The 24,141-nt window shown below is 38.0% G+C and overlaps 1 protein-coding gene and 1 long non-coding RNA gene across 2 annotated transcripts in view; one reads left to right on the top strand and one right to left on the bottom strand.

Annotated features, from left to right (window-relative positions):
• Positions 1–24,141, top strand: part of LOC142411003 (uncharacterized) — a 92,822-nt gene that overhangs the window by 19,716 nt on the left and 48,965 nt on the right. The window lies entirely within an intron of this gene.
• The window catches only part of CHRFAM7A (CHRNA7 (exons 5-10) and FAM7A (exons A-E) fusion), a 44,005-nt gene continuing 38,932 nt past the window's right edge, over positions 19,069–24,141 (bottom strand). The window contains exon 10 of the mRNA XM_075505886.1: positions 19,069–23,205. Coding sequence (XP_075362001.1) covers positions 22,687–23,205 — 519 coding nt within the window. The 3' untranslated portion in view covers positions 19,069–22,686. The remainder of the gene's footprint in view (positions 23,206–24,141) is intronic.

Here is a 24,141-nt window from a genome sequence, read left to right on the forward strand (position 1 = left end):
GAGGGGTGAGACTGTTTAAAAACTTGCTACAGTCTCTTATTGATGGAGGAAGCTGGAAAGTTTGCACTGGTTCCGCACTACTAACTGCCGTATACCCCACTGCAAGTCCATTGTACTCTTCAAGTAGTGTGGGCTGCATCTGCTGCATCTAAGCTAGTGCTACAAGGCTAACCGTCTAGGCAGCTGATAGCCAGGACATCTTACGGGTGTAGGCTTGGACATCTGAAATCATAACATCTTTTGGATGTTATAATCCCTTTTAGTTTTATTAATTGTCAATATCGTTACACTGACCACTATCTCAGAACAACATTTCTGATTAAGGGCAGAAATAGTAATTATAGGTTACATAATTGTAATTTCTGATGAATTGTCTTATTCTGATGAAGCTGTATTATAAATGTAGGATTGTATTAATTGCCATCCTGTTCTTTAGATAGTGATAGATTAAAAATAAGACAGGAAAATAAGAAAATTATGGAGAGCTGAATCTTCAGCTAGATGTGAGTAGCAGGGACTTTGAGTGAAAGGACTGGAGTTATGGTTATATGATAGTTACAAGACGTCTAACGTAATTCAGAATGATTTGGAGGTCTCCATAATAACACTGACTTTTGGTATCCTCTAAAGACTGTAATGGCCACTTGATACTTGAAAGCAAAGGAACTCTCTTATATCAGTGCTCTCTCTTCTGTTACCGAATTCCGCCCTAGGAGTAGTACTATTATATTTGGATGTACTGGTTTTATATTTTGTGAAATGTAGCCTTTCTGAGCAGATGACTGTGACAGCAGACATAGAGACTCTTAATGTGCTTGCAGTGGCTATGTCTAAACTAGCAGCGTGCTAATATTGCTGCTGCTGAAGCCAGCACTGATCTGGATTTGTTCACTATGCTGCATAATTTATTCTTGAAGTTTATACCCTTCACTGTCATTTAAAAATGCAGCATATATTTTCTGGTGCTTTGTCTTTATCAGCTTTTTAAATTTAGTAGGGTAAGGAGGAGACCACCCCACATAGAGGAGGAATGCCAAAGAGTTGGAGTTTTTGGAGGAGACTGAAAATAGAACAAAGCTGCGTTGAAGTGCTGAATAGCTTACTGCAAAAGGGTCATTTTTCTCCTCATGAGAACAATACCTTTCACTGTCCCTTTGGCCTTCACACTAGTTTTCTGTAAACCTGCTTCCAGCTGCAATGGAATTTTATTTTCTCTCTAAAGTTCTTTGATACTCTATTCACAGTTGCCATCTGGCTCATCAGTCCTGTTAGACTGGGACGAAGAGCTGCTGTCTGCACCCTGCTGTTTCCTGCCTTCACTGGGTCCTGAATATCCTTAGGCTTTTCTTTCCCCCCTATATTCACTTACTGCAAAGCTGTTCCTTGGCTTCCTGTGTCCTAACCACATTCTTTCTAGCCAAAAAGGCTGAAGGGAACCTTGTGGAATGTTTGCTGCCTTTTCCCACCGTTTCAAAGAGAGTTGTTAACCATCTTGATTAAGGCCCGTTTCATCTTCATACATGCTGGCAAAAAAAGTGGTCAACTACCTTGCTTCTGAGCCCTTACTGGTAATGGCTGATGGCAGGCATTTTGAGTAAAGAATAATTCACAGGTTGGCTGCCTTTAATCATGTTTTGATGATATGATGAAATTCCCAGAAGTATAGTGTTGAGATGATGAAGTATGAGAACATTTTAGGGATGTTGTGAGTATGAACGCGTTCATGTTTGTGAGACATTACCATCCTGTGGTGCTGGAAACCATATTGAGTCACATTAAACATTATTATTTATAGTTTCATTATTTAGTCTTTTTATTCTGACGTGTTTACAGAGAATTGGGGATATATTGGAATACTTATGGTCATAAATCAGTCAAGGAAGTACTGGGATTCTGTTGTGTTTAATATGTGATTAAGTTATTCTTGAACTTCTGCATTTGCTGAGCCTCTTGCATTTGAATTTTGTGTTTTTTAAAGGCAACAAATCAATTTGAAGCTGAAGTGTACTGTATTTTATTTTTCCTATTTCTTTCTATATTGTTTTTTTAAAGGACCTTTTCTTTCTTCCATTGATTAGTGTAACCAATGGCAGATTTTGCAGTAGCCTGCAGTCAGATCAAGTTGTTTCACTCTGTAAACAGAAAAGTTATTTTACTCACATTGTCTGTTTAGTCTCAGTGAGAATTATGTAAGATTTAACTACCCGTGCAAGATGAAATGCCAGACCTTGCTCACAAATCAGCTCTTTAACATAATTAAAGGAAGAAACTGTATCGTACTGTTTTATGAAGAGATTTGAACGCTAAGTGAAGAAAGCTTCAATCTTTTTGTTTTTTAATTACATTGTAGCATGGAGGTTAAATTAGACAAATTCTAAAATTCCTATGCTTATGCTTAACATTTCAGTTACATATGTTCCAGTGTATATGACTATTTAATGATGACAAGTTTTTGTATATTCATATATTCTTTTATATATATACACATACATATGCACAGATAGATCAATAACGTAAGACAGTTAAAACATTCAGCTTTATGATTTGTGGGAAATCTGTTGCTTCACTGTTGGCAGCTTTGTAATAAATGAGTAAATTGTTTATAGTTGACACTGCTGTGTGCAGTAAAGCGTACAAAGATATGCATTATGTTACAGCAACTGATTTAGCAATTTTTCTTTCTGAGCTTTAGTCCTAGAAGGAGTCTAGGATCTCAGGGACTGCATACGCAAATATACTCCTGCAACCTCTCGCCGGGAAATGGGGAACACCTCACTTTTCCATAGTTTCTTTTCAACTAGTGCAAAAAAGTTATTGAAAATCTGTAGTACTAGTGAGTGAGAACACTCTTCAGTCTCCTTGTGTAACTTCTGCAAAGTAAACCAGTGCTTTGGCCATCTGTTTCAGATTGGGGGGGTGAGAAGAGGAAGATATTTAGCTACTTCAAAGTAAGATTTTATTGCTAGTTTTACCTAAATATAAATATTTAGCAAGTTATACATTACTTATTAAGAATGAGATTGGTTAGGTTTTGTGCGTAATTTTTAACTTTAATACAATTAATCATCACACACTGTATAGAGGTCATTAAGAATAAAATAAGTGTGAATTCTTCAGTATTAGTATGGGAGGCTAACAGTAGCTGCTTTAGCACTCAACAAGAGAAAGAATAAGATTTTTGGAGATATTTGATGATTTATTTAGAAAATGGGGGAGAAATCTTAACTGGTTTCAGACATACCAAGAGAAGCATACTTTTTCCTGTTTTTCTTCAGCAGAGAAGAGGTCTAAAAGGTCCTTATAATGACCGCTTGGAAAGTTTTCTGTCACTTTTACATTTGTAACAACTCTGTTCTTGCACCCCAGGTTGTCCTTTATGCTGACTATAAAAAGTCATTTCATTCAAGTGCAGGCACTTCTGTGGTAGAACCATAATGTAGGAGAGGAAGGAAAATATAATTTCCAATTAAGGCTGCAGAGAGAATTTAGGTAAACAGAATGTCATTACACAGATTGGAATTTGTCCAGTGTTCCAGGTCTAACAGCTTTATAATGAAATACAAATCTTTTGTTTACAACTATTTTATTCTGGTGAGTGCATCCTACACTCAGTTCCAATCAATTTCAGTATTACCCAAAAACAAATGACAGCTTGATGCTGTAAGTAGGAGTTGCATTGTAGGGGCATTCTTTTACTGTTTTGTTCTGGGATTTTTACCTCCCGAACCATGAGATCTAATTTGTCAAATTTCATTTTTCTGTTTTTTCATATTCATCCCTACAGTAGATGAAATCTTACTCTGCTGATCGAAAACAGTTGGTTCATTACAAGGCAGACAGGTCTGATGTATTTTATTTTTTTTCTTTCTCTTTCTCATAAGGGATATTAGGGAGGCAGAAATACCAACAGTTTGGTCTTTGCCTTCTGTTGCAATAAACTAGTCTTGATTTGAATCCATTTCTCGTTCCTTGCTGAGTTTCCCAAAAACTAATACTGAAGGTCATTGTAACTGTTCTAGCTGTTGAAATATTTCTGGTTAGTATATGGGGATCTTTATCTGGAAAAGTAAGTGCAGTGTGGGGCTTGGGGGCAGAAATAAGAAATTAATTAGAGTCATCATTATGTTTTAATGAGCTCAATCTGTTCTTGAAGGAGGTTCTTCCTTATATATTCTTATGCACACAGTGGTGGGGGGAGGAGTGTTTACTGTAGTGATGGGGTGGTAAGAGTTGGTAAGGTGACTGTTGATACCCATTGAGTAAATAGCTTGATTATCCAGATAGCATTTGTGATGGATGTGAACTCACTCTCAGTGCGTGAGATTAACCTAGTCTGACGTGCTGTGTCCAGCTAGACCTTACTTGAAGGAAACTTGCTCTCAGACTTGAAGAAGATGATTAGTGTAACCCACCCTTGAAATGATCTAAACAAGAACACTGTGTCTTTATTATTTTGCACTGTGAATACCGTGTTTAATCAGCATTTTTGAAAAATGCTTAAGTAAGCCAGACGCCAAAAATTCATTGACCTTCAGTAGCAGAGAAGCACCTAATTCTTTTAAGGAGATAAAAAAATCAGTTTACTACAAGCAATTGCAAGAATGAGGTGCTTTTCTAACCTGAGCAGCTAAAAGCAAAGCTTCAGCCTTGGAATATCAGTGAGGAAGTTTTATTTGGGAGGGGGGAAGCAAGCTGTAGAATTGATACTTACAGCTCATGCCCTCCCATATTTTCCTTCCTGAAGATAAGCTATATGGCATCTTATCCATAACCAAAGACAAACATTAGCCGATTTCTGCAGTTGGTAAAAATTCACAATAACAAAAGTGTACAGAGTAATAAATTTTCTTTGCACTTCATTTACCCCTGTGGGAAGCCCTCTATTTTCTAGATATGTCTTACCCAAACACAAGTTATTGTCTTCAGTGCAAAGGTTCAGGGACAAAATATTAACAGACTGTGACATACAGAAGGTAAAGCTGCGTGGTTGGGTGACCTTTATGGCCTTAACCACTATTACTTGGAGCTTATCACTCCGATACTGCCATTATAATCCTGATTTGTGTTTTTAGCACACTTGATATGAGTTGTGTGTGTTTAAAAAAAAAAAAAAAAACAAAACAAAACACAAACAAATCTTCCTAAATACAGTTCCCTTATCTATCTCTAAAAGGAAGATGCAAGCAGACTTGTTTGTAATGCTGAAAATCCCTGGATTTCAGCCATACCTTTATCTTCCCACTTACAAGAAAATTGCAGCTTACTGAACAACTGCTGCAGAGAGGAGCTAGAGTCTGTTAAATATTTAAGTACCTGAAAAGAACCTTTTGCTGAAAATTATTCCATGGCTATAAAATGCGTAATTTTTAGTTTTCTGTAGTAAGAAGTAGTCATGCAACAGATTCCTCTCATTTTTTACTGCAGGCACTTGAGAGTTTAGAAAAGGTAGCATAGTAGATCAAAAAATATCAGTAATCCAGCTCTGTAGCAATGGTCTGTGGAAAAGAAAGTTCACACATTGTGCCCTGAGCAGAGAATGTGCTCGTTCGAGTGAGGTGCTGAGATGCAGAGTTTAATACCAGTTAACTGTTGCCACACTTCTGATGATCGGTTGCTTCTCTGATGCTGATACATCAGTCCTTTAGGAAAGAAACACTCGCAGTGGAAAAAAGGTTAAGAGAGTGTGTGTGTGGTTTTTGTTTTCTTTTTTAAAAATAACTGCAGCATAGCATATCTGCAGTTGGGAGATTGCCATATCAACCTATCTACAATAATACAGCCTGCCTTCGCCTTGCCCTCTGTGTCCTCAAAACAGACTACATAGTAGGACTCCATCGTCCATGTACGAGTAGGAACTCGAAAGCATTGACTCCTTTTGCTTCTGCTCAGGACAGATACAGATAGGCTGGATCTGGAACTTGGGAGCTGTAAGATGTTTTCTGTGGTCGACAGGCATACAAAGAGGGGAGCAGAGCCTGTTACTGTGGTGTCCTTTCGATTATGCCTGATTTTGCTTTGTTGATTCAGACAAAAGGATGTTGTAATTTAAAGCGTATTATTATTCTTAGTATTTCTTTCTCAGTCTTTTGAATATATTTAATAAATGTACTTAATCGTGAGTCTCCATAGCATACTTTTCTATGTTTAGTATCCAAAAAGGTAAGGTATTTTCTTCATTTGTGTGGAGTCTGGGTCTTCACAAACTGCTCACATTGCTGGTATAAGAAGGAGAACACAAATGTGACCCAATAGCATACACCATGATGCCAAGTCTCCCATGGTAACTGTTGGCTGGTTTCCCATGCTCCATTTATGCATTTAGATTAGCAAGCCAGTAAATACAGCAATAGGAAAGCAGCGGGCACAGGTAGGCTTCTTATGCATTTCTGCCTGAGGAAATATCTTCATATGAAGCCGTCTGACCAAAAAAAAAAAAAAAAAAAAGTCCCATACATGGGTATACACCTTCATAATTAATCTCCCCAAGCTTCCGGGAGTCATGGAATAACTATAAAATGAAGGTGGTGTTACATCATCGTTAATTTGTATTTCCCTAATCATGAAAATCTGTATCTGCAGATGGTGACTTAGTTGATTATATCTGATAATTATTGTATGAGCTTTATATTAGTTGAGAATAGTGTATAACCATGTAGACTAGTAGACTGATGGTCTTTGTAATTTTTCTCATGATTAGTTATAGCTGTGGTGGTGGCTTTGTCTTTTTTTTAATATACTATTAAATGTCATCTTGAACATATATTCAAAGGCTATTTTCCTGAAGGCATGTTAGGTGCAGATGTCTCGGTGAAGTTAATATATGGACCCACCCTTTTACTTTTATTTCATTCAGTAGTATATATTTAGCCTGATTTAGATTTCTGTAAATCTGCAGAATTCAGATCCTGGAGTTTCAGTGGGATGTCACTCCTTTCTGTGTTCTTTCCTATTCTCTCTTTTCTCTTGTTTCCTTCTTCTAGTCCCTTAGTGTAGAAATCTAGCCTAAATGCAGTACTCCTTGATAAGACCTCTTCTCAGGAATGTTACCAGGATCATCAACCCTGTATGGAAGACTGACAGAAAGAAAAGTAGCGAGGAAAGGGAAGACATCAGCCAAGCTCTGACGCTTGTGTGTAATAGGAAGATGGCAATGGAAAGCATTAAGCCCATGTTTAGTCATTCGTAGGATCTCCACAGTAGATGTGCAATTGAATTAATTTTTTTTCTGCCTACCAAACATAAAAATCTGATCAAACTGCATACTTTCTTGTTCATGTTCTCCACGGCAACTGCTGCATGAACAGACATTATGAGCCAACTTTTGCCTTCTTTCAAATGGCTGCAGTGGTTTGAACCATTGCACGTACTCAGAATGAAGTTGTTGTGTAAGAAGTTGCCTTTTCTTACACAGAGATGGATCCAAACTCCATTAGACTCAGTGGGAGTCTTCAGCATTAATGGCTTTAGCAAATTTAATCTCAAGCCCATAGTCAATTTTATAACCCTACTGCAGTTTAAGTTCTGTCTTGTGCCCTCTAATCCTTTAACCAGTCTTATTCCTCATCTTTGAACTAACTTCCTTCTTCAAAGTGGGTCTGTCAGTTGAGAGTCACTATACATTTTGTTTAAGCTGCTTGCAAAATTTTTAATTAGAATAGTATAAGAACTGAATCCCTCCAAAGATTTTTACTTGGCTTGCTTTTTTCATCTGTTATTTAAGATTATGCAATTTTCCAGGGAAATACCCTTTTGGAAGACAGAATGAGGTTAGCAATACAAGCTTCATAGTGGGTTTAGAGAACATTTGCTAAAAAATAAATTCAAAAAAAAGTCTCAAGATAATAGTACTTTTATATTCCTTGCAGTACCCGTCATGGGCTTGAAAGAAGGTAATTATTTGTCTAGAAAGTTCCTGTGATGATACTGTGATACTGAAAATATGATAACATGTTGCCTTTTTAATGGAAAAATGCACATGTATATAGCTATAATCAGTCAATATATAAGCTATAAAGTGAATTGAATGCATTTTCAGAACTGTTTTTACAAATTTACAGAGCAGTGTGTAATATTGGTTCTTCAAAGAAGTGACCACATAAGTCTCTTTCTAATTTATTTCCTCATGCTCAAAATAATAATGGTTTTAAAGAAATTAAAACCCTGAATCATTACTTTACTTCTTGCTGTTCCTAAGTGCAGACCACTTCCAGACTTAAGACTTTTCCTGTCAAGGCAGTTTTAAACTGACATATTTGATATAACTATATATCCCTTCTTTTCTAATTGCCTGGAAAGTTCAGAAACAGAACTTTTCAGAAAACCTAAAGAAGTTGAAGTCCATAGACTGATATAGTGTTTTCACTGAGCTTTGGAATAACTTCTGAATTCTTTAAACGGACCCTGAGGATGGGAATTTGTGATAAACTGCAAGCATTGGGTGCTTACAAGCTGATAAATTTGAACTTGAAAAGACACAGGTTTTTTAAGGGGAAGAGTTTTACATCCAAGGAATTTTGCATTTCAGTAGTTATAAAATCCAGATATTACTGTGCAGTAAATACTACAGGCACGGATATGAGAGGAGTATGTTAGAAGTTTGCAAAACTTACAAAGCTTGTTCAGGATCGTGTAAACAGCTTCTGTAAACGATAGAATTATGTGAATAGATTTGTACCTCAGAAATGTTCACTTTATTTTTCTTACATGAGGAAAATAATAATGATGGTAGGTTTTAAGTTGCCAGGTCATATAGGTACCATTTAACCAACTGTTAAATTGCCAGAACAGAAAACTGTCATTAAGACAGCAATGAAACAAACAGGACTGTAGACAGAATAGTGGCTTTTTTGAAGACCTGTCAACATCACAAGCTAAATTATTTATCACTGTCTTGGTGATTTGAGGTAATTATTGGAGTGAGAGGGAGGGTTGGTTGGGGGCAAGGGGTTTTATAGTAAGCTTGACAACCTACCAAAGAATATTGTCTCCCTTACCTGCTGGTATCTCTCATTCTTAACGTTTGACATCCTGTGGTTAAGTTTTTATCAAAGATCTATACTGTCATCTTAATCGTGCTCCTATATCGTGAGTCCTATAATAATAGGACTCAGCTAAGTCATAAGAAAATTCCCGCAATGATAAAATAAGGGAAAGGAGAATTATGGGAGCAGATTGGGTCACACTATAGTGTTTAGTCTGTTGTTTAATTTGAAATTCATGTACTTTCCCAGCCTTTCTTTTAAATTCCTTCATGACTTAAGCACACTAGCTCCAGGCATATCTTGTTATATGCTGCCTATTTGGTTGTGCAATTCTTTTCTGAGAGCTGAAAGCTGAATCTGCTATTTCAGTTGCTTCGGTACTAGGAGCTCTTCACAGATGTATTACTCCAACAAGGACTGCTGGCAGCTGTGAATCATAAAAATGGGTAATGCAGCTGTAGGTACAGGCAGTATTTTAGGTGGAGTAGTAAAGTAATAGTTGATGTCCATATAAAATTCATATGTGCATAATAACAACTTTTTCTATCCTATAAATAATTCATATGTTGACAAAACCCCCTGTTCTATATGTTTTAAGTATCTTCTTGATGCTAATATTTCACATACATAGTTCACAGACATTTTCAGGTTAACAACACTATACCTGTGCCATACTGTTCCACTCTTGTGATGTTTCTTTTGTGTGCAGTGTGTGGTATTCCACACGGAAATGGTACAATCGCATCATTTTTTAATGCACAGTCTGTATTTTGACTCCGAGGTGTTTCAAAATACCCCCAACCTGCATCCTTTCCTGGTGAAATCAGCTGTTTTCCCCAACATTTGTTTAACTGAGTAAATTTCTGTTCAGGCATATGTCAATTTATCTTACAGTAATAAATTACTATCATAAAGATAGCTAGTTATAATGCAGTAGCATCTGGAAGCCAGTCAGTAATCGGTCTCTGCTAAATGTATTATACTGTATCTCTTTTCTGGAAGCAGGAGCACTCCTACTCAGTTACTCTTCCTGTAAATGATGTGCTGAGAGTTACAAGAGGCTGACATGAAGTCAGACTCAATCCTTTCTTTTGTGTGATAGTATAGACACTCTTTTTATCAGTACACATAGTATATTTTATTAGACTCTTCTCATCAGAGATTAAAAGTGTTTTCCCAGAGAGAAAGTAGGAGGTTTGATAGCTGCCGTTTTAAATATAGATGCCAGTAACTCGCACGGGAAATATGAGGAGCTAATAAATACCACCAGGAACCATTTGTGGATATCTTACAAATCTGTGTGTAAGTACAAATCATGTTAGGCCATATAAAGCTATGAATTGCTGTGAAGCCACAGGAGGAAGAGGAGATACACCAGGTTAGAGGATGAATTACTATCACCTATGAAGAAGAGCTTGTCTGTGCTTACTGCAGGACTGTAAGGAGGGACAGGATGTGTTTCTTCCCCAAAACCCACCAACACAAGCACTGACAATAATTCTTTACAAACTGATAGCAAGTGTTGCTCAGGCTTGTAGTCCTTTTGCTCTATAAGCATATCCTCCAGGAGGACATCTTTCTTGATACTGATTTGTTGCCTCTGCAGAATCAGCGGTCTGTCAGTTTGCTTTGCAAGTTAGACAAGCTTTTCAGTGAAATAAGGAAGAATAACTTATTTAACGAGTTTTAGGCACAGTCATATGGGCCATAATTGAAACAAATGTTGCAAATAAAAACCAAAAAGAGCTTCTGATAGTTTCAGGGATTTTTTCGCAAAAATGTTGTGCTTGTTTTCATGGGGCAATCCTGTCATCCTATTCACAAGTTCAGTTGTAACTCTTCACCAAGTTGTGATCATCGAGGTTGTTGGCTGAACATTGTTGCAGGTACAATTGTCAGGAGGTTGCATATCTATTTATAAAACCCCTCATTTTCAGATCTTTACTGTACTCCTTCATTATCTTTCTCCCCTTCTCCTTCCTACTAAGGCGAACTCTTGGAAACCTATTGAGATCTAGAAATCCATCATGTGCTCTTGAAAGTTTGACCCATAATTGGACATCAGTTTTGTTAAACTTGTGGTCTTCACAGTATTCTGAACTTCTGATAGAAACCATGTATAACTTACATGGATATAGTATTTAGAAGATTCCAGACATCGTACAGGGCACTGGTCCTGCTGTCTTTCTGAGGGCAGGCTGTCCCCACCACAGACGGTTCTTCTCATACTTCTAATTTCTGAGGACTTCTAAGCCACTCTTCATGTCCCCCATGAAGTCCCTTGTCTTTCCCAATGAGCACCACCCCATTTCCCTCTTCCCCATTCTTCAGAGCAAAATACACCCATTCGCATCTTGACCAGCTAATTTGCAGGCTTTCTTCATTCAGCAGCTCACAAGAATAAGCAACCTCATGGTGAGAAACTTTTCAAAGAAAAGCTATTTTTTTTCATCTGCAGCAGTCTGGAGTCTCTTTAGGGTAATTTGAGCAACGTGTGTACATTGTGTGAATAGTAGCTAGTCTTCCTCTCTGCTCTACTTCATATTCATTCTACTTCGTATTTAAAGCCAGTATCATGATGCTGGGGATTGATCTTTATTCAGTCCTGGGACACCGTGTGACAGGATCAAGTGAGAAGCAAGGTGGAAATGTAGCAGGACAAAGCTGAGGCAGAAAGTCGTGTGTTTCAAATAGGTGCCAAATGCCACAGGTTCTGCATGTATTTTGAATGCAGGAAAGGTGGCGCGCTCTTAGCAGGCATGTTGTCTTCTGGAACCAAAAAGGTACATATAGAAACATAGAGTCATTTAGGTTGGAAAAGACCCTTAAGATCATCATGTCCAGCCATAAACCTAACACTGCACAAATGACGATTGTGTGACAGGGCTGTTGGGAGAGTTTGGCTTATTTAGGGTTTTGTTGCTTGGTTTGGGTATTCTGGTGAAATTGGGATGAAATAGCTACAGTCATTTTGCAAGTTTCAGTATTGGGCACATACTATTACTTGTCCTTCCTGGTGTTTGCAGATCTAGTATACATTACCTCAAATAGTAAGTAATGAGGTTTCCTTTCCATTTCAGTTCCCTGATTTTTTTCAAATTAATTTCCTTATAATGGATAAAAAATACTAATAAAGAGAAAATAATGAAACTCTTTATGTCTTGTGAACCTTACCTGCAATCATAATAAATGCAGTTTATCTCTTCAGAGACATGTGTCATCCAAATTGAAGTTCTTGAGCTATCCGGAAAGACCACCTTCATTTACAGGGAAAATTCTTACCCATACATCTGGTATAACTCCACCAGCACTTGCAGTGGGGTAACTCATGTCAGAAGGTAAATGATCAGTGTAGTGTATAGTCAATACCACCCTGGTGCCCAGCTCTGTTCATCACAAAACACGGTTGTACATTTGCACTAATACCACCACCAGTGATTGTGTGAGCTTTGCTTCTTTCCACCTAAGCTCTTTAGTATGCTTCATATAATGACTTTCCTAGTGGAAATGAATGTTCACCAGACTTCTGTTTTCAAAAATGTTTTTGATCTGAATTCTTAAAAGCACTCAGCTGCCTCTGAGAGTATGAGCCCTTCAGGTCTAAGTGTGCAAATCTGTTTTGAAAGTTGGGCCGAAGTTCTTCAGGCATTTAAACTGCTTTGAAAGTATTACCTAAAACTTAATTGTTTGAAAAGCTTAAAGCTTTTACAGTTTAGACAAAAAATGAACAAAAAAAAGGAGAAAGATTTTGTTCAATATTTAGGTAATATATAGTAACAGACATTAAATGGTTAAATTTGCCTTAGCTCTGGTTCTTGCCCTAGACTCTACAGCCAGTCAGCCACTGAATTACAGGTAAACAAAATTTGCTCACACCTTATCTAGAAAATATCCTTTTGCTGGCATGGTTGTATGTGTATATTTCTCTTTATTTAAAGAAACCCAAAAACCAAAAAAAAAACCTGAAACCCCAAGATTTTTTACATAAAGCTTTCCAAATACACTATGATAGAGTACTCTTCATCTGTGTCGTCAGTCTTGTTAGCTGGATAGGCAAAGAGGAACAACTCTTGGAGAAAGGGTTGAACTTCTTCCCTGTAGACTTTTGCCTTCGCTAAAGTTCTGCCTAGTCTTTTCTTCTTCCTCGGAGATTATTGGCTTGTATCAAATGGCAATATGACTCACTTTGCCTTCGTGCAGACCAGCATTTCCACACTCACACATCTTCAGCAGCTTTCTGACTCAGCAAGAGCTCGTGCTCCGCTCTGTCACAGAATCGCACACTGAGTCCTCTGCAGTGTGGGAACCGAGAATTTACTGCCTTACAGTTCCCTTTGAACAACTCTTGTGATGAAAAATACATCTTGCTTCACCAGCTTCTTTAAGTACATCTGCTTTTCTAGCTTTGGTCTGCTGTCACATATGTTGGGTTCTAGCTACTCTGTGATTTCATCATTTAGGCTAGAGGAGAGCTTAAAAATAAAAAAATCCTGTAATAATAGTTACACTTTGGGCTATAATCTATTGCATTCACTCATGCTACCAAAGTTAAGCAAAGAAAATATGCGTGGGGCATAGGTGTGTGTGTCAGGTAACATGAAGGAAGAGTTCCTTATTTTTAATAAGAAAAAATAAAAATTTCCTGCAATAATAGTTACACTTTGGGCTATAATCTATTGCATTCACTCATGCTACCAAGGTTAAGCAAAGAAAATATGCTTGGAGCATAGGCGTGTGTGTCAGGTAACATGAAGGAAGAGTTTCTTATTTCTCTTATTTTTTGTCAAGTGAATGGGAAAATCAATGCTGCTACTGTCTGAAGAAAAGTAGTATGGAGTACCTGTAACCTCATGATGCTTCCTAACACAGATCATTTTTCCAAATCAATTATGCAGTTTGTGGCATTAGGGAAAGACTATTGAAGTTTCCATACCAACTCTGTTCAAGAGAAAACATTCACTACCCTCACTGGAGGTGAAGGCCCCTTATGAAAATTGTCAGTAATAAAAGCTCTTTGTCCAAACACACTGCATACTAATGAGAAAATTGAGACATGAAAAATGCCATCTCTGGTATCTCAAAGAACTGGAGAATAAATTATTTTTGAGCCCAAATGGTCTAAATTAGGTATATATATCAAAGATGACAAATATTGCAATTCCGAAAGTGCTCTGGCTTTATGGAAAATGGTCTGATATTGTTTAGCTCTGAGAAAACATCTTTTTGTTGCTCTTATTACTCTGCCTGCTGCAGAAAGACATGATACCATTATTCTTGGGGCCTTTGCAGCAAGGGGCAGAAGAGTTTGAACTTGCAGAAGTTGCAAAATGAACGTGTTTTGTATATAATACTGGGCTAAATCTCCTGTCATTTACACTGATGTAGGGTTACTGTTAAAATACAATAAAGCCAATGCCTGGAGACGCAAATCTCAGAATTTGCACTGTGCAGGTTTTATATTGCTTTAAGTAGATAGACATTTTCCAGTGCACTAGGGAAAGTGCATGAGAAAATAAATGGGCTTTTATTATTGTATTTAGTGGGCATGAATCCAGTCTTTCAGAACTGAGGTTGGATGCTTTAGATCTCTGCAGTGCCATTCATTACAGGTTGGCTTCCGTTGGGTGCACAGAACAATCCATTAAATGATTGCAAATGAACAATGAGCTTTTTTAAAAGACAGGCTATAGTGTTCTAGGGCTAAAAGCTGTGCTGGCTGTAGGAGTTTTCACTTATACCCCATTCAACCCACACAAATTGCTTCAGAATTTCAGTAAGAAGGTTGTTACCCCCATCCCATTTATCAGCTGGCATAGGAAAAGCCCTGGCATATTACTGCAACTGAAAAACTACTGGAAAGCTATGTGTTCCAGTATAGTTTTACAACAGAAACCATACTGGTTTTGAGCTAACATATACATTTTCATATACATTCAACATATACATTGGACAAAAAACTGGATATGAGCCAACAATGTGCACTCACAGCCCAGAAGGCCAACCATATCCTGCACTGCATCAAAAGAAGCATGGCCAGCAGGTCGAGGGAAGTGATTCTGCCACTCTGCTCTGCTCTGGTGAGACCTCACCTGGAGTACTGCATCCAGCTCTGGAGCCCTCAGCACAAGAAGGACATGGAGCTGTTGGAGCAGGTCCAGAGGAGGGCCATGAAAATGATCCGAGGGCTGGAACACCTCTCCTACGAGGACAGGCTGAGAGAGCTGGGGTTGTTCAGCCTGGAGAAGAGAAGGCTGTGGGGAGACCTTATAGCAGCCTTCCAGTACTTATAGGAAAGATGAGGACAGACTTTTTAGCAAGGCCTGTTGTGACAGGACAAGGAGCAATGGTTTTAAACTAAGGGAGGGCAGATTTAGACTGGATTTAAGAAATAAATTTTTTACAATGAGGGTGGTGAGGCACTGGAACAGGTTGCCCAGAGAGGTAGTGGAGGCCCCATCCCTGGAAACATTCAAGGTCAGGTTGGATGGGGCTCTGAGCAACCTGATCTAGTCCTGCTCTTGCAGAGATGTCCCTGCTCTTGCAGGGAGGTTGGACTAGATGACCTGTAAAGGTCCGCTCCAATCCAAAGCATTCTATGATTCTGTGATTCTCTGCATATGTTTTTCAGAATATTTTGCAAGTGTTTATTTACATCTTTGAGTATGTTTTGTTTTAACTGTCTCCCTGAAGAAGTAGACTTTGTATGTACGTGTAGAAATAAGGGGAGGGCAGCGAGATGTTCTCTGAGATAGATAAAAGGGACAAGAAGGCTTCAAGCTATGACCAGCTCTAGACCTTTGCATATGTATGTCATTAAACAAAGTGTGGTTCAGATCAGTTGTCACAAATGAGGTTCTGCACATGTATTTTAAAGACCCAAATTGCATTGTGGCCACCTGCAACTGGTCTGTCCCCAGTCACTGTGGACCTGCCCTCTCTCAGCCCCCGTCTGGCACAAACAACACAGTCTCAGCTGCCGGTGGTCAAAGAAACTCTCCTATGGCTGTCTGGGCTTTGGTGTACAGGTCTGGTACTGATGACCTATGTCCCAGCTCTCTGTTCATGATGATACCAAACCTGCCTGCCCCCATTCTCTGCCGGTCCTTCATATGCCCTTTATACTTCTTACAGCTTGTTTTAGAAGATACAATACTTCGGCAGCTTGTCCTTGTTTCTAGTCTCTTCACTGCAAGATATTTTCAATTATAAACAACATGGACGGTGTGTAAAGTATCATTAAGCAATGTTACAACAGGTCTTTGCTAATTGCAGACAGGCTAATGAATGAGTGTTAACCTTGGCTGCAGAGAAAGATGTGGCAGTTTAACTTCAATAGGTTTTAAAACTGGTTTAGTGAAGAAAGAGCTACAACCACTGTGCATATCGTTAACCTGGTTTCAGCTTAGTCCAGTTTAAGCCAGTTTCTGATAGACTTAAGAAAAGACCAGTTGAGTTACGTAATGCAACCCGTCACTTCCACGTCTCTTGCGTTATTACCTTATCAAAAGAAAGAAATCTCTTACAAGCTGAGCTAAGTACTAACCAGTGAAAACAGCATATTCTCATTGTACTCAGATGCATAGCATAGTCAGAAGAACCAGGAAAACTTACTCACTTTTCATGCTGCACAGTGGAACTGGTGAGCCTGCTGTGCCCTGCAAGTACACTGCTGCCATCTGTGAAGGCTTCCTCCACTGCAACAGGCGCATGTACGCTGCGGTGTTGGCACGAATATTGGTTTGGAGCATGTTCCTTCTAGTGTGCAACTTGGCACAATAATGTCAAATTTTGTGACTACAGTCTCTCTTGAGTCAAGGGTGAAACTTACATACTCTTCCTGAATGTTGGTCTTGTAATATTTGTTCCAATCAAAATAGTCTGCTAATTAGGTTTCACTCGGTCAGAAATTGGAAGAAGGACAGGGAGCAACGAATGTGTTGTGTCAGCAAAAGCAGTCTCAAACGGGAATTCTTGTATAGTAACAAAGTTATTATGGAAATGTTTCACAGCTGTATGTAATCCATGTGTACAGAGAGGTAAGATAATACTGTCTGAGGGATGTTGTGCATATATCTTGCTCGAGGGTGCGGATTTTTGGTTTCTAAGCCTAAAGCCAATTTAATATAAATATGTAATATTTGGCTTATTCTTAATTCATTTGCATGTCTACCATGAACCAAAGTAATACATAAATGATAACTGTGAGGTTTGTTGGACTGAATATGGTCCTTATCCCAGACTTCTGGACTCAGTAGAAAGATTTCTCTGCCTTTTACAGGCACTGAGGCACTGGGTTATATCCTGAATTGTTTAGTTAAGAGGAAAACCTCTATGGATGTTATTCTCATGTGCACATATTCCAAAGTAGCATTATATCATGTCATGGCTGTTAAAGTTTTGTTGGGTTTTGGTTTGGGGTTTTTTTTAAGGTAAAAATATGCAGATAGTTCAAATTATTTTGGAGTTTAAATTGCTAATCCTGTATGGCTTTATTACAGGGACAAGTTGCTGCAGCTCTGAAAACCCAGTGATTTACTAGTGATATCTTTACACTGAGGGTGTAGGTAAGACACTGATGCTAACTTTTGGACTTGAATATTTTCATGTTCTGTTAATAAATTGCAATTTTGAATGTGGTCATTGGAGTGTGAGAGATTGTTGTTTGTTCTCTTTCTATGCCATCATCTGCAAATTGCTTAATAGCACAAATAAATGTTACATAAACGTTAAGGTTTTCTTTTAAGCAGCAGAAGCAATGTAAAAAAAAGATAATCATGAAAGGCTTTCATTTGTGGTTGTAGTCCTGTTAAGGTCCTATTTGATTACCAGGTTAGATTTGCTGTAACATGCAGATTCTGTTCACAGCCTTTTAAGACTTACTGATATTTTAATATCATGAGGTTAGGCTAAGAAATCAGTTTTGTTGAAGAGAAAATATATTCTGATTGTTCTTACAGGTTTAAAACTGGATGGCTGATACTGTTACTCTCTATAGCCACAAAACCCAGTGCTCTGATGGACATTGCCACTCACAGGGCAATGATATTGGATCTGCTCATGTATAAACTCCTAAACCATAGCAGCTTTCAGTCTGCATATTAACCAACCAGCTGCCTGAGAGTGGTAGCAGACAGCAGTCTGATTTTAATCGTCATTCACAAACGCTTCAGAGATGGAGTATGTGTGATGGTAGGTTTATACACAGTGCCAGGAAACTGCCTGCTGTGTGCCGAGCTAAACCTGTCGAACCATGTTGAAGTATAACAGTAAGCCTGAGGTAATACGTCCCGCTTCTCAGCACTCTAGAAGAGAGGGTAGGCATGTTGGCTTGGAAGAGTGAGCAGCCATCAGCATGAGCCTCACCTGAATATCTGACATTGTGACCTGTGGCAGCTCTTATTCAAAGGCAGGTTGGATTCAGTAACAACTACATGCTTGTATGACTTGGTGTGTTGACCTTGACCAAACTGGTCTTCATCAGCTGTTCCTTACAAGCTTGTGGAAGCAATAAGAGAATAAAGTCTTGGGTTCAGCAACCCTTGATTTTTACTACTGACACATGCTCAGCAGGATGTTTTAAAGATAGAAGGCTTTTCAGGAAGCTGTTTCAGCATGTAGGCAGTACAACTCATCTGTCTGCAAAAAACTACACTGACATGTTTTTTCCCCATCTGGGGGATATTCTGCTGATTAGGTATTTTTTCACCAGTAGCCAACAAACAAAATTTGCAGCTGGCAAAGCCAACAGTTTATTCAGCTGGTATGGATTTGTTTTTTCTCTCTTGTTTCTCTCTTCTGTGTTAAACTTCAAGAAGTAAATTAATACTGGCATTGAGGCCAGTCCAAAACTTACATGGTATTTCATTCCTACTTGGTTAACTTTGATCGCCTGTGTAAGACTGAAGTAACATATGTTTGGTGTGGGACTGGTTTGCTAGGAGGATATGAATGTATTTTTATTTATCAAAGACCTTTGTCATCTCACATTGATATATCCAAAGACATTTTTCTTTCTTTTATGGCTATTCACGTTTTCTACCGCTTGAGTTGATTTCTGTCTTAGCAAAATGAGAAAGAATCAAAAGTCTCTTGATCTAAATCTTTTATTTGTACTGGACTGAAAAGGTATTGAATTACTTATATGACAATCAGTACCTGACAGATGTAACATCTCTTTCTAATGCCCTTTATGCAATGTTTCTTAATGTAAAAAATAGTATAACAAAAGGAAAGAAAATCTGGGACTTTGGTTTACTTTATTTCCTTGTTAAAGAAGGTGAAAAGTTGAATTGTCACAGGGGAACTGAGATTACTTCCTGCAGCTAGAGAGAATGCAAAGAGAATTTAAAGAAACCTTTAAAAAAAGTCTTACATAGTATTATCAATTCCTATATAAAATAATTTAATATTTTAAATACTGTTTAAATAATTTATCTGTATTTAAAACTAACCTTTTAAAATTTTATGTTTGGAACTTTTTTGGCAGTAACACTTAAATAAATTTTTTTAAATATTAAAAAAGTCTTTTAAATATTCAATACAATTCAATATAAAAACAGAAAAAGTAATATACATTGTTCACACATAGTATTGTACATGACAGCTGAGCTCTAGAGTGAGCTTTTGAATTTATCAGACAAGTCATAGCTTAGTTGTGGTGAACTGCTTGCTTATCCTCTCTCTGGACTCTTAAGAGTATAACAGATCCTTACCATCAATATGTAGTCTTTAATATTATATACACATACTGTATACAGTATTTAATTTCCATCTCTATGCCCAGAATTGTAAATAAGTATTTTTCCCAGCATTTAGATCAAAATATTGTTTAGCGCATACACAAATATATTTAGGACGCACACAATTTGACAAGAAACACACCAATTTTGCTCAGCTCAGTTATAGAAAATTTAACTCATAGATGCAAAATAATGTAACTGAGAAGTTGTCACTGTTGTATTTAAAATTTATAATAATCTTACTACCAAATGTTTCCAGATTGTGTTAACAGTAGGAAAGTTAGGATTCACTTGTCCCCTTGGTGCATTTTCATTAATCCTGCCAACAATAAAGGCAGTAGCGTAGGCGTGATGCTGGTGTCTTACAGCTACTTTGTCTAACACCTGGTATTCGCTGACAGTATTACAAACTTTGACAGTATTACAAACGCAGCGTTACAGACTTTGGCAGGACTTCACCAAAGGCCAAAGACCAGTCTCCAGTTTTTAAGTGTAGGCATGTCTGTCATTGATAATGAAGTTTACTGTTAAATTATAAACTGCTTTCTCCATCCTTCGGTAAAGAACTCCTGTATTTAGCAAGATGATTTCTACAGATACTGTAAATGGATTCTGGTGGAAACAGGGGTACTCTCATGCTTCCTATATTACATGTGTCATGTATTATGATTGCAATAGTTGTGTCCCATTGTACAAGGTAGTGCCCAAAAGTCTTCATTTCGTCTTGAAAAACTTTACAAAGACTAAATGGAACATTCTACATAGCTACTTAGGGATACTTGCAGAAGGAAAAAGTACCAATGCAACTCAACATTTACATCAGAAAGCCTAGTCTAGAAACATTACTCAGAAGAGCAGCACATGTCACATGATACGTGTAGTTATTCACAACTGAACAAAACTCACATTTCAGATTTTGGACTCAGTTTCTTATTCATATGCAATCTACAAACTAGAAACTATTTGCAGGGATTATTGCATGGCTAATTCTTAATAATTGTTCCTGAAAATATAACTTCTTCACAAATAACTGAGACATGATTTCAAGATTAGCTTTCAAGAAGGATTTGAATGCTTTGCAGTGTGGGATTCTGAATGAACCTTCAGGAAGACAGAATTCACAAACTGTGACAAATATCCTGCCTTCCTTTCACTCCTCCCCTTTTCTAAGGCATGAAGGTGCTTGAGCAAGGTGTTCATTCAGGTGATGGACTATACCTGTGGTGACTCTGGGCTTGGTTTACATGAAATTTGATTCTCCTGCTTTCAGGGCAGCAGACTCTGAAAATGAAATTGTTACCTAGGGAGAATAAGCATTGCAGTCACTTTATTTTAATCCAGCTTAAAAGATAAAATGAGGCCTTGAGTTTATTTCACAGTAAAAACATGGTACAACAACAGGCCTCCATTTGCGTCTCTGAAGACCTCAGCCAAAAAGTCAGAATTCTGTAGGATAAAGCAAGGAGTCAATGCTGAAGTAATCCTCCCCCACATCTTTTACCACTTACATCACTGATCAGGAATACTGGTGTGCCAGCAAGAGACTAATTCTCAGCTGTTTTGTACACACGAAGTTTCAGGTCCTGGTATTCTCAGCTCAGCCCTTTTCATTAAGATGTTGAAGTCACATGACAACTAATCATATTTTGACAGGAGAATTTCAGAATCAGAAATAATATAAAGTGATGAACTATTAGTTTTGCCTTTGCAAATGTCTCTCTAGACTTAAGAGAATTTGTATTTAAGTCTTAACCTTTCCTTGGATGTATATGCAGTGTGTATATATAAATATATATTTATACACTTCATAGTTTATATCAGACCCAAGAAAGCTTTATTATTCATTAGTGCTCTTCAGATGATAAACTGAGCAGAAAAGGTGCAGTTTTCTTGTAAAGACATCGTGACTCAACAGAAGGAGGTCTATAAAAGGCTAAGCATACAACAGATCAAACATTTCATTTTTAAATTAAAACCTTGATCTCAGGATTTAATGGCTTCTTTTTGCTTCACATTGTTCATTTATGCTTAAGCCTGTACAAGACACTGAGTTACTTTTTCCACATTGGAATCCGGTTAACAGTAAAGAGACAAGTGTGTGTAAATTTTTTTTTTCAACAAGTGATGATAAAGGCATCATAAATCCTTCATTTTCTTTTTGATAGTTAAAAAGGTCATCATTTGAAAGAGTGTCTTTTTGAGGAGAAGGAGGAAGTAGTAAACATTGCAAAAATTACTGTGAAGCCTGTTTAAGAATTCAGGCCAAACTTCTAGGTAAAATCCAGAAAGATATAGAAGGACAAATTATGTGGTGTATCATCTTAACTTTCAGGTTTCGGGTGTCTCAGACAAATTCAGAATCCTGTAAAGTCACATATGCTCTATGTAAATGCATGGAGGGAGTTATGGGTCTGACTGGTTATGAGTGAGCTGGAGAGCTACATACCACAACTTAGTAAGAAGCAGTAACTGAAAAGCAACCTATTTCTCCCTTTTCTCTCTGCTGTTTGAGCTTCCATCTATTTGGATTTAATCATCTCCTAAACCTAAGTGTTTATGATCGCTCATTCAAATAGTTAAGATGGACTACCTTCTATCTTTTATAATGAAGTCTGGACGAAGTGACATTTCTGGCATTGCCTAACTGTTATTTTGTAATAGCCAGTTCAAAAATGTGTAAGAGACGGTGGTGCAATACCCTGTCATTCTGAAGGGACTCGCAGCCACTTTGCATCTCCTACAGAAGAGTGCTCAGAGGAGCTGCGCACAGGCAGCCCAGGGAGAAATCCTTGGCTTCCCTTCTGAAATGGTGCCACTCTTCCGAAAGGAAATCAGGACCAAAGGGGGGGGGGGGAAGAAAGCAGACAATGAGAAGCAGTATACTCATTAAAAACAAGCAATCAAACAAAAAACACGCTCTTATTTGCTACATATCATACTTCAGAGAATCAGATTGTAGTTAGGAGTTAAGCAAAATCTTTAGATACAGCCTCTACAAAGTTTGGTGCTGACATTAAAATACCAATTGTACAAATGATTGTGAAGACTGAAAAAGCCATCAAGCAGAGCCGATCCACTACAGAGGCTGCAAACTTCCATTCATTGCAAATGGCTTCTTCTTCATCCTGGTCTCTGAATCGGTTTGCAATGTACCTGACCTCTTCCAAGATCTTAGCCAAATCTGGGTCACCTTCAGAGGGGTGGCCACTGTGCAGCAGGTTTTCTTCATCTGTTGGTGAGCAGGTCATCCTCCCACAGATCACCCCGGAATCAGTAGTAGGTGTGCAGTGAACGCCTTCCAGCCCCCTAAACCCAATGTACAGCATATTCCCATTACTGGATTGCTGTCCACTCACGGTGTTCATCTCCACACTTGATAGGCTACATCGACGCTGTTTATGTTGACAGGCAGGACGCACTTTATCTTCCCCTGGTCTTTTCATCCTCAGAAACCAAGCACACCAGTTGAGAAGGATGATTCTTGTCTGAAAGAAAATTTTTGAGAATAAGTATCTCTTCACACAGCACTGTCTTTGGGCACTGTTGGTATTTTTGCAGCCTGGGTGACTGTCTGGTCCATGGTCTCTGCTTAGTCTGCCCAGGAGTTCTAGAAAATCGTGCCAGAGTTTTCCAACTAATTAATTTGCCAATCACTGAGGCTGCGTTCTTATTCTAGCAGTGCTGTTGACTGCCTCAGTCTGACTATCACTACTGGGAGTGCCCCCTCCTCTGATGGGAGTCTCCATAGTGTTGATTTTTCCTTACACTTGAACAGCGATATGGCAGCCTTTTCCACCTTTACTAGAAACCATGAATTAAAAAAAAAAAACACTTAGAGAAGAAGAGTTACTTTTTAATAGTCTTAATACCACTGCTCTAGATTGTAGTCAATAAATTACAATTCCTTTGCTCATATTTGTGCTCTAATATTAAATTCACATGATATAACTGTTTGGAGGAGGCTGCTGAAATGGGTGCTAGACTGGACTGGACTGGACCACCAAGCTTTACAATGTTTTGGCTCTGCTCTCATGTTGTTTTCATGACGGTTGATTGCACATTTTAGAAAACAGATCTGGATACAGCATGGGGAAAAGATGGAAAAATTACTTTGATTAAAAAAAAAATACTTTGCACATTTAATCAGTGCGTATCGTTTTATTCTTTTTCCACACTGCCTTAATTCAGCCTTACAGAAAGTGCAGGCAAGCCAGAGACTGTTCCAGTTCAGGTACAAGCTTCTGTAATTTATTTTGGTCAGATTGTAAGAGCTCATTCCAGTATTTCTTTTCCAGAGCAGTAATGAAATATTATTATCTCATATAATATGCAAATCTTACACTGTAATTAATATTAGATTTGGTCCGTTTATTCTGACTGGGGATTGCCACTCAGAGTACGTATTCTATCCAGGCAAACAT

The sequence above is a fragment of the Mycteria americana genome, chromosome 6 (genome assembly GCF_035582795.1).
Source record: "Mycteria americana isolate JAX WOST 10 ecotype Jacksonville Zoo and Gardens chromosome 6, USCA_MyAme_1.0, whole genome shotgun sequence".
NCBI classification, from domain to species: Eukaryota; Metazoa; Chordata; class Aves; order Ciconiiformes; family Ciconiidae; genus Mycteria; species Mycteria americana.